The sequence below is a fragment of the Rhineura floridana genome, chromosome 8 (assembly GCF_030035675.1).
Source record: "Rhineura floridana isolate rRhiFlo1 chromosome 8, rRhiFlo1.hap2, whole genome shotgun sequence".
NCBI lineage: Eukaryota > Metazoa > Chordata > Lepidosauria > Squamata > Rhineuridae > Rhineura > Rhineura floridana.
In genome coordinates, this window is record NC_084487.1 from 98,683,495 (window position 1) to 98,696,817 (window position 13,323).

General features: G+C 40.5%; 1 protein-coding gene across 1 annotated transcript in view; it reads left to right on the plus strand.

The window, feature by feature from the left end:
* IL17REL (interleukin 17 receptor E like) overlaps positions 1-13,323 on the plus strand; it is an 87,822-nt gene that overhangs the window by 38,321 nt on the left and 36,178 nt on the right. The window contains exons 4-6 of the mRNA XM_061637853.1: positions 1,457-1,566; positions 6,549-6,663; positions 12,022-12,066. Coding sequence (XP_061493837.1) covers positions 1,457-1,566; positions 6,549-6,663; positions 12,022-12,066 — 270 coding nt within the window. The remainder of the gene's footprint in view (positions 1-1,456; positions 1,567-6,548; positions 6,664-12,021; positions 12,067-13,323) is intronic.

Sequence of the window (13,323 nt, forward strand, 5' to 3'; positions counted from 1 at the left end):
TAAATTGCATGGAGACAAAGGCCTGGTTTGCACAACACGGTAAGACAAGCTATGGCTTACTGGGACTGTGCAGGCTTTCAGAGAGGAGCTTGTAGCCACTGTATCCTTTCAAGTCTTTTTTCCTGCTGCTCCATACTGAGCTTAGACCATTGTTTGGCTTAATGTGTCATCTGATCTGGGTTAAGCTGTGTCCTTGCTAACCACAAGTTATAGCCAAGGGTTGGTCTTGCTTGCATCTTTTGGTTAGTGAGGAGAGAGCTTAACCATGAGTACCGGTTAGGAAGCCATGCAAAACCAAGTTTCAAGGTATTACTATATAAAGTCCTGAACAGCCTGAGACCAGGTTATCTGGAGCACATCCTTGTCCTTTATATACCAGCCAGATCACTTCAATCATCTGAAGAAACCCTTCTGACCATCCCATAGTTATTTAGTATTTCTTTAGTTTCTCTGTGAACCAAGGCTTTTAGCACAATGGCAACATTAATTTGGAACATTGTTCCTGTTGGAAGTCAGACAGGGGCCTCTGACCTAATATTTTGTTGCCTGCTGAAAATGTATTTGTTTCACCAAACATTTTTAGAGAACTAATTTGACTGAGTGTTAGCCATTTGTTCAATATTTTATGATTCTATATTGTTAAGATTTTGAGGTTTTATGATCTTTTAATGAATTTACTGTACACTGCCTTGATATTTTTTATGACTTGGGGGTTTATGAATACAGTAGGGCCCCACTTTACGGCACTTAACTTTACAGTGATTCGCTAATACAGCGGTCTCAATTAGATGCAATTAGACTAAAGCCCCACTCATACAGTGCTTGTTCCACTTTTACGGTGGTTTTCGGGCATCGTGCACCATTCCATTCAATGAGTTTTGCTTTACAGTGGTTTTCGCTTTACAGCGGGGGTCCAGAATGTAACCCGCTGTATGAGTGGGGCCCTACTGTATTCCTATAGGTAAATAAATAAGCCAACCCTTGGCTTAGCTCAGTGCAGCAGGAGAGCAAAAAGGACCAGAAAGAAGCAAAGTGGGTGCAAGTTCCTTTCCAGGGGCCCACATGTTTGTCTGGGCCCAATAAACCATAGTTTGGCTTACCATGTGAACCAGGCCAAAGCAACATACTTTGTTTATGAAAGAGTGGTGTGTAACTTTGCTTTCCCAACATTTCAAACTATATATATATATATATTTTACCTGATTCTGTCTGCCACTATAGCTATTGTGATGCATGTAATTCATTGAGGTTTGCTTCCTAGTAAAAGACCACACAGGAGATTTTTCTTGTAGTTTGGCTTTTTATCTCTGTGGTTCATTTGTATTTTTTTTTCTTTTTCTTTTCCCCTATATTCTACTGGATATGGCTAATATATTCCCCCACAGGCAACTGTACTTGTTTCTTTTAAAAATGTAGCACAGTGCAGGACTTGCAGATATTTCTAATTTTTTTGTAGAAAATGTCCATGGAATGGAAATTTGTTCCTTCTCAATGGACACACAGAAGTCTCAATGTGTGAACGTGAAAATCTCTAAGAATGTACATGGACGGCTTGCTGGAAAGAAGGTAAATGCTTAATTTTTATGGTCAGATCATTACAGTTTTGAGATCTTAGGGAAAAGCTAACATTATATATCAGAATTATATAACGATAGTTAGAATTAGTTATATAAAACAGCAGCTAGAGTGCTATTTGGCTACCCTGGCCACTTCTTGCATCGTGGCTCCTTGCCTTAGTAATAAATGGACCAATGAATAGCTGCTGGCAAAAAGTGAGACTGAAACTATTGAAATATGATCCACAGCTCTGATAAAAGAGGAGCAAGCGTTTGATTGTAATTGTTACCAGATTAACAGACTGGTTAACGTCTGTCTCAAAAAGACATTGTGATGTGTGTTTGCCTCGATATTACGAAAGCACCATCATGGCTGTGTGTGGGGGCTGAGGTTTTTTCATGCCATTGTTCCCAGATGCCTTCATTTAAAAAGCCATCCTTAAAAAAACACAGTCCATGAGAAACTAATAGTGGATGTCTTATAACCTTCCTGCAAATGTTGGGCAAGACTGATCAGGATGAATGCTCAGAAAACTGGTCATCTGAAAGTGACCTTGGAATTTTGATCTGGCAATGTACTTTTAAAAGGTCTTTATAGTGAATATATTCATGGAAAGTTTTTTACTGGCGTGCCAACATTCCTTTTGAGAACCCTGGTCTCCATGCTGATTTGTAGCTAGAGTGTTGATCATTGCCCCAAATGGGCAAGATCCACACAGGGAAGCAGTCCTCTGCACATGTAGCCGATGTGAATGCAGCTGGGCATATGAATTCCCATCCACATCATTAGGCACATCTGAGACCCTTTGAATAAGCTGGATGAATAGTTTTTGATGCACATGGGGATGTGCATTCATATTAAGGGTAATTGTTATCCTGCAAATAGAACTGAATCAGGGTCAATGCTCATATGCAGTCCAATCCAATCTAAGCTTTAATTAGAGATGGGGGACAAATTCAATTAGTTGCATTTGAAGCATTTGAAATTCACACTTTCCAAAACAATATGAGAGCTGAAACACAGCGATCCTTTGAAATTTGAAACTTATTTGAATTTTGTGATATAGTTCTCTAATCAAGCAATGTTACAAAAATGCATATATTAGGTGACAGTGTGCATAAAAATGAATATATTAGTGAAAATAATATACAAAATGCATATTAGAAGAAATTGCTTGCAAAAATGTGTATATTAGTCAAAACTGCAAATAAAAATGTGTTTATTAGGAGAAATGCACACTAAAATGCTGAAGAATTTTCATGAGCTTTTAAAAAAAATAAATAAATCACAAATTGCGGAGAACTCAAGTTAAGAATGGAAAAATGAGAAACTGAGAGAAATTGAATTTTTCCATCCCTAGTTCTAATACATGCATTCTCATTGGTTGCAATACTGATGCAAGATTAACATGTGATTTCAGTGAATGGTACTTATTTATCATAATCCAAATCTCTGAGCATGCCGTCATGTGTACTCAGAGTTCCTTTTCATGTGGGTCGTCTCAGCTCGCTTCAGTGGAAGGGCTAGAACTGCCCCCATATTCACAAGGAATCACTGAATCAGAGCAATTGTCAGAACTTTAACTTTTCTACATTGCATTTTAGCTGTGCACTTGAAATCTGAAGATTTGTTGTTATGTGCCTTCAAGTCGATTACGACTTATGGCGACCCTATGAATCAGTTACCTCCAAGAGCATCTGTCATGAACCACCCTGTTCAGATCTTGTAAGTTCAGGTCTGTGGCTTCCTTTATGGAATCAATCCACCTCCTGTTTGGCCTTCCTCTTTTTCTACTCCCTGCTGTTTTTCCCAGCATTATTGTGTTTTCTAGTGAATCGTGTCTTCTCATGATGTGTCCAAAGTATGATAACCTCAGTTTCATCATTTTAGCTTCTAGTGACAGTTCTGCTTTAATTTGTTCTGACACCCAATCATTTGTCTTTTTCGCAGTCCATGGTATGCGCAAAGCTCTCCTCCAGCACCACATTTCAATGAGTTGATTTTTCTCTTATCCACCTTTTTCACTGTTCAACTTTCACATCCATACATAGAGATCAGGAATACCATGGTCTGAATGATCCTGACTTTGGTGTTCAGTGATATATATTTGCATTTGAGGACCTTTTCTACTTCTCTCATAGCTGCCCTCACCAATCCTAGCCTTCTTCTGATTTCTTGACTATTGTCTCCATTTTGGTTAATGACTGTGCCAAGGTATTGATAATCCTTGACGAGTTTAGAGTTCTCATTGTGAACTTTAAAGTTACATAAATCTTCTGTTGTCATTACTTTAGTCTTTTTGACGTTCAGCTGTAGTCCTGCTTTTGTGCTTTCCTCTTTAACTTTTATCAGCATTCATTTCAAATTATTACTGGTTTCTGCTAGTAGTATGGTATCATCTGCAGATCTTAAATTATTGATATCTCTCCCTCCAGTTTTCACACTTCCTTCATCTTGGTCCAATTCTGCTTTCCGTATGATATCTTCAGCGTATAGATTAAGCAAATAGGGTGATAAAATGCATCCCTGTCTCACACCTTTTCTGATTTGGAACCAATCAATTTCTCCATATTCTGTCTTTACAGTAGCCTCTTGTCCAGAGTATAGGTTGCACATCAGGACTATTGGATGCTGTGGCAGCCCCATTTCTTTTAAAGCATTCCATAGTTTTTCATGATCTACACAGTCAAAGGCTTTGTTGTAATCTATAAAGCACAGGGTGATTTTCTTCTGAAATGCCTTGGTCCGTTCCATTATCCAACGTATGTTTGCGATATGATCTCTGGTGCCTCTTCCCTTTCTAAATCCAGCTTGGAGGTCTGGCATTTCTTGCTCCATATCTGGTAAGAGCTTTTGTTGTAGAATCTTAAGCATTACTTTACTTGCTTGGGATATTAAGGCAATAGTTCGATAATTACTGCATTCCCTGGAATCCCCTTTCTTTGGAATTGGGATGTAGAATCATAGAATCATAGAATCATAGAGTTGGAAGGGGCCTTGTAGGCCATTGAGTCCAACCCCCTGCTCACTGCAGGAAATCCACAGCTAGAGCATCTCCCGCAGATAGCTGTCCAGCCTCTGCTTGAAGACATCCAGCGAAGGGGATCCCACCACCTCCCTAGGCAGTCAGTTCCATTGCTGAACTGCCCTTACTGTCAAGAAGTTCCTTCTAATGTCCAGTCTGAATCTACGCTCCTGCAATTTAAAACCATTAGACCTAGTCCTACCCTCTGGGGCAGCAGAGAACAAATCTGTACCCTCCTCTATGTGACAGCCCTTCAGGTACTTAAAGAGTGCAATCATGTCACCCCTCAGCCTTCTCTTCACCAAACTGAACATGCCAAGTTCCTTCAACCTTTCCTCATAAGACTTGTTCTCCATACCGGCTATCATCCTCATCGCCCTCTTCTGAACCCGCTCTAACTTGTCTATATCTTTCTTAAAATGAGGCACCCAGAACTGAACGCAGTACTCCAGATGAGGCCTGACTAATGCAGAATATAGTGGGACTATTACTTCCCTCGACCTGGAAACTATGTCTCTGTTTATGCAGCCCAAAACTGCGTTTGCCTTTTTTGCCGCAGCATCACACTGCTGGGTCATGTTCAACTTGCGATCCACTACAATTCCAAGGTCCTTCTCACACGCACTACTGCTAAGCCGGGTATTTCCCATCCTGTACCCATGCATTTTGTTTTTGTGGCCTAAATGCAGAATCTTGCATTTGTCTTTATTGAATTTCATTTTATTAATTTCAGCCCAATTTCCTAGTCTATCCAGGTCCCTTTGGATTTTATTCCTGTCTTCCATTGTGTTAGCTATCCCTCCCAGTTTCGTATCATCCGCAAACTTCATAAGGCTTCCCTCCACCCCATCATCTAAGTCATTGATAAAAATGTTGAAGAGTATCGGCCCCAGGACAGAGCCCTGTGGCACTCCACTTGAAACCTCCTTCCAGTCGGAAGCACAGCCACTGACGACCACTCTTTGAGTACGGTTTTCCAACCAGTTGTGAATCCACCTGACAGTATTTCCATCTAGTCCGCATTTGACCAGTTTGCTAATCAAAAGGTCGTGGGGGACTTTGTCAAACGCTTTGCTGAAATCTAGATAGATGACATCTACAGCATTTCCACCATCTACTAAGCTAGTGACCCGATCAATGTCCCTACAATGTATATTGAATGCTTCCAGTCTATGGGCCATTGTTTAGTTTTCCATATTTCTTGACAAATTTCTGTCAAAATTTGGACAGATTCAGTCTCAGTAGCTTGTAGCAACTCTATTGATATGCCATCTGTTTCTGGTGATTTGTTTCTTCCAAGTATTTTAAGAGGAGCTTTCACCTCGCATTCTAAAATTTCTGGTTCTTCATCATATGGTTCCTGCATGAATGAATCTGTCATCCTGGCATCTGTTTTATAGAGTTCTTCAGTGTATTGCTTCCATCTTCCTTTTGTTTCATCTCGGTCAGTCAGTGTGTTCCCCTGTTGATTATTCAACATCTCTACTCTTGGTTTAAATTTCCCTTTCATTTCTCTAATCTTTTGGAATAGGGCTCTTGTTCTACCCTTTTTGTTGTCCTCTTCTGTTTCTGTACAGTAACAATTGTAATAGTTCTCTTTGTCCCTACATACTAGTCGCTGTATTGTTGCATTTAAGGTTCTGACCGTGTTTCTATCTACTTTTGCTTTTGCTTTCCTTCTCTCTTTAACCATTTTAAGAGTTTCTTCAGTCATCCATTGAGGTCTTTCTCTCTTTTCAGTAAGTAAACATTTCCCTGGAAGTTCCTCCTAAAGATTGCCAATGTGCCTTTCCTTTGATTATTAAATTATGTGAGTATATAGAAAGTATATAGGTTTTTGCAGGTTTGAACAATTCATCCCAGTGGAACCAATGAAAACCTCTGTCTAATCTCATGTTGTAACCCTTCCAACATGATCTGGAAATCACTTACAGTTGCCTTGATTTTTGGTATGAATTCCAAACAGGTGAAAGTGCAGTTCAATTGCTTTGAAGTCAGTGCAGGACAACATCTCCATGTGTCCATGAAGACGATTCCTAATTACTGTGGAGTTCAAAGGAATCAAGAATATTATGTTGAAGGTTGGAATATGCTTTTATAAAAATGATGATCTTGTGGGTGGGTGGGCTGTGGAAGATGTCATTAATGCAAAAATGGAGATTTGTACAAAAATAGTGATAAATTTTCATGAGGACTTTAAAAAATGTGAACTGATGTGAAAATGTGTAAAACTGAATTTAAGATGGGAACATTTTTAGAAACGGATAAAAACTGAAATAGACAGATTTGCATATCCGTAGTGTAAGGGACCTCTGTCCACCTGCTCTTATTTTGAATTTCCAAGTTAGAAGCCTCTAGCATGCCCTTTTATTCACAGATATCCTCTGGATAAAAGAAGAGAACCATGTAATTAGCAATAAAAGCATCCAGTTACACAAAGGTTTTCATGTTACATATATTTGGCTTTAAGCCAATTCTGAAACACTATTACCTTCCCCTCCCCAACTGTTGATCCTAATGAAAATCATCTCCTCTGCACTGCTGTTAGCCTTAGGAAAAAATGCCACCCCTTTTTATTTATTTTTATTAAATATTTATTTTAAAAAAATTCTTCACCAGTTTTTGAGACCATCCTCAAAGACCATATTAAATCCATTCATAATATCAGACCACACTTATTAGATTTTTTTTAAAAAGTTAAACTATAAAACAAACCACACACACTAACATCTGTATCAACGGAAACAGATTTCCTGCTACTTGATGTTGAATTGAAATTGGGCTGCACTGGAAGGATTTTACATAAGACTAATAGCAGTATGGGAGGAACCATTTTTGTTGGCATAATGGCTGAGGAGGACAGAGTTAAGCCTCCCTTCTGTAGGCCTGATGAAAACCACCCCCACACCTGCCATTTTTCTTTTAAAAAACTGATATAGTTTCTAATGATGCATTTAGCATCACTTCAGGTTTGACCCTAAACTGCTTCCCAGTAAGGTATAACCAAAGATTAGAACTTACTGCAAAATTTCACTTTAGTAATTGCATCCAAAGCAACTACCTGATTCATTCATGCATTTCTTTTTGGGAAGTATATTCTGTTTCACTTTCCTGCTTAATAGTGCAGGTAGATAAGAGCAGCAAACTGTTTCTAGCTGCTTTACAGTTTGACCTAATGTGTAACACTAACAAATTTAGTATTTCAGTTTACTGCTTGATTGCTTTTAATTTTATAGGAGAAATACCTGTCAATAAATCGTAAACAGACTTTTAAGCAGCTCTTGGAAAAGTTACTTTTTTGAACTACAGTTCCCATCAGCCCAATCCAGTGGCCATACTGGCTGGGGTTGATGGGAGTTGTAGTTCAAAAAAGTAACTTTTCCAAGCTCTGCTTTTAAGAAGTATGTGGCAAAACTGTTTCTTGCTAACTATGAAACAAACGGTATTTTGAGATTCATGGGTGCATGGGGTGTCTTACGAACATAAGCACTGGATCATACCAAAGGCTTATCTAGTCCAGCATTCTGTTTCCCACAGTTTATTGTTAGTTCTTACATTTATACCCCACATTTCCTCCAAGGAGCTCAAGGTGGCATACAAACATGCCCCCCCAATTCTATCCGCACAACAACCCTGTGAAGTAGGTTAGGCTCAGAGACTGTGATTGGCCTAAGGTCACCCAATGAGTTTCATAGCTGAAAGTGGGATTTGAACCCTGGTCTCTCAGGTCCCAGTCCAAAAACTCTAACCACTAAACCACAGTGTATGGGACCCACAGCCTATGGGACATTCTCCAACAACTGGTATGCAAAAGCATGCTGCCTGTGATCCTGGAGGTAATATATCATCAGGATGACTAATAGCCATCAACAGACAAATCCATGGAGGATAAGGCTAACACCCTTTAAGAGCCATCTAAATTGATGGCCATCACCCCAACTTGTGGAAGCAAATTCCATAGGTTGCATATTTTATAAAGAAGATCTAGAAGAGAAAACAGATATATTGACATATGAATGGTGCGAAATACCCTTTTATATCAGATTCTGAATCAGACTCATATATTATTTACTATGAAATCTGAACAACGTTTTGTGTCAAGTCATATTGACCTGTTACTATAATTCAGAATCCTGAGCATGCACAGACCTTCCAAGGCTGTTCACATCATGAAATATTGTCTGAAATGTGTCTCACATTTCACATGTCAATGCCTATAGCCCTGTGTGGCTGAGGGTAAGGGTGGCAATATTCATAAATATTACTATTCCTCCAGAGTATGTATTCATTGCCCTCTCATAGAAGAGAATGGGGCATGCCTATGTGTGGGGATGGAGTGGTGGGAGGGATAAGCATGTAAATCAGAACTGATGAATCAGTGCCAGTGGGTCCTATAAGTACATCAAATTAGAAATAGTCTGGGGAAAAGGGCATAAACATTTCAAATGTACCTGATAGCATAAATCCATTTTTTAAAAAATAAAAACAAATATGTGTACATGGATATCAATTGTCATCAAGATGGACAGTGCATTTCATAATGTCATTTTATTTATTTATTTATTTATTATTTGATTCATATCCCGCCATTCCTCCCAGCAGGAGCCCAGGGCTGCAAACAAAAGCACTAAAAACACTTTAAAACATCATAAAAACACACCTTAAAATACATTAAAACAAAACAACTTTAAAAACATTTTTAAAAGCTTTAAAGACAACTTTAAAAAAGGGTTAGAAACATTGTTTTTTTTAAAAAAAAGGTTTAAAAACATATTAAAAAGCAATTCCAACACAGACTCAGACTGGGATAGGTCTCAACTTAAACGGCTTGTTGAAAGAGCAAAGTCTTCAATAGGCACCGAAAAGATAACAGAGATGGTACCTTCCTAATATTTAAAGAGAGGGAATTCCAAAGGGTAGGTGCCGCCACATTAAAGGTCCATTTCCTATGTTGTGCAGAACAGACCTCCTGATAAGGTGGTATCTGCAGGAGGCTGTCTCCTGCAGAGACCAGTGATTGACTGGGTATAAAATGGATAAGATAGTCTTTCAGGTATCCTGGTCCCAAGCTATATAGGGCTTTGTACACCAAAACTAGAACCTTGAACTTGGCTCAGTAGCAAATGCCCCAGTGAGCAGTCTCGCCGCTGCATTTTGCACCAGCTGCAACTTCTGGACCAACCTCAAGGGCAGATCCACATAGAGCGCATTACAGTAATCCAGCCTGGAAGTTACCAGTGCATGGACAACAGTGGTCAGGCTATCCTGGTCTAGAAACAGCCGCAGCTGTCTGACCAGTCGAGGCTGATAAAAAGCATTCCTAGCCAAGGAGGTCACCTGGGCCTCTAGAGACAAAGTTGGATCCAGGAGCACCCCCAGACTATGGACCTGCTCTTTCAGAGGGAGTACGACCCCATCCAAAGTAGGCAACTGACCAATTATCTGAACTTGGCAACCACCGACCCACAGTGCCTCCGTCTTGCTAGGATTCGGACTCAGTTTATTGGCCCTCATCCAGCCCACCACGGAGTCCAGGCAGCGGCCAAGGGCTTGTACGGTCTCTCCTGATTCAGATGTTACAGAGAAACAGAGCTGGGTATTGTCAGCATACTGCTGACACCTAGCCCCAGATCTCCTGAAGACCTCACACAAGGGCTTCATATAGATGATAAACAGCATGGGGGACAAGATGGTACCCTGCGGCACCCCACAGCACAACTGCCAGGGGGCCAAAAGACAATCACCCAATGCTATTTTTTGAGAACGACCTTGGAGATAGGATCGGAACCACTGTAAAACAGTGCTTGCAATACCCATTTTACCAAGTCAGCCCAGAAGGATACCATGGTCAGTGGTATCAAAAGCCGCTGAGAGATCACGTAAGAGTAACAGGGTCACACTCCCCCTGTCTTTCTCCCTATAAAGGTCATCCATCTGGGTGACCAAGGACGATTCAGTCCCATAACCAGGCCTGAACCCAGACTGGAATGGGTCAAGATAATCTGTTTTATCCAAGAGTACCTGCAATTGCTGTGCCACAACCCTCTCAATCACCTAAAAAGGGGGTATTTGCAACCAGTCGGTAGTTGTCACAAACCAATGGGTCCAGAGTGGGCTTTTTCAGGAGTGGTCGGATCACTGCCTCTTTCAAGGCGGCTGGAACCACTCTGTCCTGCATTGATATGTTGACCACACCCTGGATCCACTCGGTCAACCCCCTCAGCAAGCTTTAATAAGCCAAGAAGGGCAAGGGTTAAGAGGTCATATTGCTGGCTGCATCATTGCAAGCACCTTGTCCATGTCATCAGGCCACATCAACTGAAACCGTTCCCAAGAAGTTGCAGCAGATGTTGCACTGGACACCTCATTGGGGACTAAAGTAGATGTGGATGGGGCATCAAGACTGCTACAGAGGCGAGCAACTGTACCCTCAAAGTGCCTTGCAAACAATTCACAGTGGGCCTCTGAAGGGTCTAAAACTCCATTTTCTGGAGTTGATGTCAACAGACCCCTGACAATATGGAAAAGCTCCACTGGACGGCTACTTGAGGATGCAATGGAGTAATTCACCACCTCCCCATGGCTATATTTCCCTCTGCCCATAATCACTGAAATTGGGGTGGCATCACCCATGTTCGTCCGTACTAAATCTTCTCCTAAACACCTGATATGGACCCAACACGAGCCCACCAACAAAACCTGCTGGAGCCAATTATCCCAGTAGGCTTCTGTGAGAATTAGGAACAGTCATACCCACTCAATATTTTTCACACAGGGCACATCTATTCCCCCTCTGTCTCACACCCAGGGAGGGCCAGGCTTCTGCCAGTTACAGATTCTCACTCTGAAGGGATCTGGCGACTTTCTGCTATCATTCAGTTCACTGCCAGGCTCTCACCCTGTGCAGGAACTACACAGGTACCACACTCCCTGCCCACCACCTATCTCCTCCATTTAATGTGTCCCAATGTAAGGCAGTCCCCCTTTCTCTATTTTTTTCACACACTCACACAGGAGGTGCAAAATCAGAGTGGGTTTTGGTATAGTGGTGAAAGTGTTAGACTAGGACATAGGAGATCCCAGTTCAGTTAAATCCCCTCTCAGCTGGCTGGATGGCCTTGGGCTGATCATCATCTTTCAGCCTAACCTACTTTGCAGTGTAGTTGTGAGGATAAAATTGGGGAAGGGGGAAGAGAGCTATCTATGCTACCTTGAGTTCCATAGAGGAAGGTGGGATATAAAATATAATAATAATAAAAAGTGGCAAGAATATTTTGCCTTCCTAGTTCTCACTCAGATAGAAGAGAGTCAGCTATTTATATCTGACGCTCCACTCATGTTTGTGTCAATTAAATACAACTAAACAGTTTCTATTAGTCCATGGTCAGGCCTCGAGAGGACTTCCCAAGAAAATTAACAATCTGTTTTGTGTTTTGCAGATTGCAGAAACAGTGATGTGGGAAAAAATATTCCAGTCTGTTTTGGTAAGCTGAGGTCCAGGAGGTCTAAATTACATGCACTACATGTAGAACACTGCCATTGTTTCTGAATTCTACTAATCATACGGGTAACTGCAGTTTGAAACTAATTTGAATAGAAATGTATGCTTTAGTAAACTAGGGCTGGTGAGCACTAGAACAAAAGGCAACAATTGACACTGTGTTTTAACTTGTGTGTTACAAATGTCCATACGCACAGTATCCTTGGTGCACTGTGATTTCTTTACACCTTACAGAACTTCCCCTTACAGAACTTCAAAACCCACATATTAAGAATATGCTGAACTATCCATGACTCAGGATAATTTGTAAATACTATATGTATTTATACACTTTCTACTGAAATCAGTGTAACTTGCTTCCAAGTTAATGAGCTGATTCGAATGAATGCTAAACCATAGTTCAGTGTGATGAGAATGGGGCTGGGAGAGCCTTGGACTCACACTCCCCCCTTCCTCTTTTGGCTTTGGTCACACAGTGGAATTCTGAAGGTTTTGATTCCATTTACTTCCATTAACTATATCTTGCCATGTCATCCAAACCTGTCAAACTGTGATCAATCTTAACTATGGTTTGTTGAAACAAGCCAACATCAAGCCATAGTTTAAAAAGCTGGCTTTAAACAACCACAAAATGGTGTTTTGTTTAACACCATGATTAAGATTAACCACAATGTAGGGTCCAGATGTAATGCTAAACTGCAGTTAATCTAAAATGGAAGCAGAAGCTCCTGATCTCCTTGTGACTGCACTGGGGCAGCGGAGAGTGGCAGCTCACCAGCATAAGGCTTGCAGCAGCCCATTCTCATAAGGCTAAACCATGGTTTAAAAGTACATCCAAACCAGGCCAATATATATAAGAGCATGGTGTATTGGCCACTGCTAATATGCTCAAGAATGGAGTTTAAAAAGCAACCTCTATGTGAAATACTTGGGTCTGTGAACAAAATCCTAGATTTCTTTCAGGTCCTAATAATGAATAAAAGCTATAAAGGTTCTTAGATTTCTACCCCACCTTTTGTTCATGTGACTAACCCACATGTACTGTTTTCATGTGAGATCATAACATGATTGGATGTCTTTGTGTACTGAAATTTTTATTTTTATCTTTATACTTTTCCTAGTATTATTCATTCTTCCTATGACAGGGAGCAGATGATAGGACTCCATGGTGAAATCCTATACACACTGGCTTGAGAGTAAATCCCAATGAGTTTACAGGGATTTACTTCTGATCAAACAT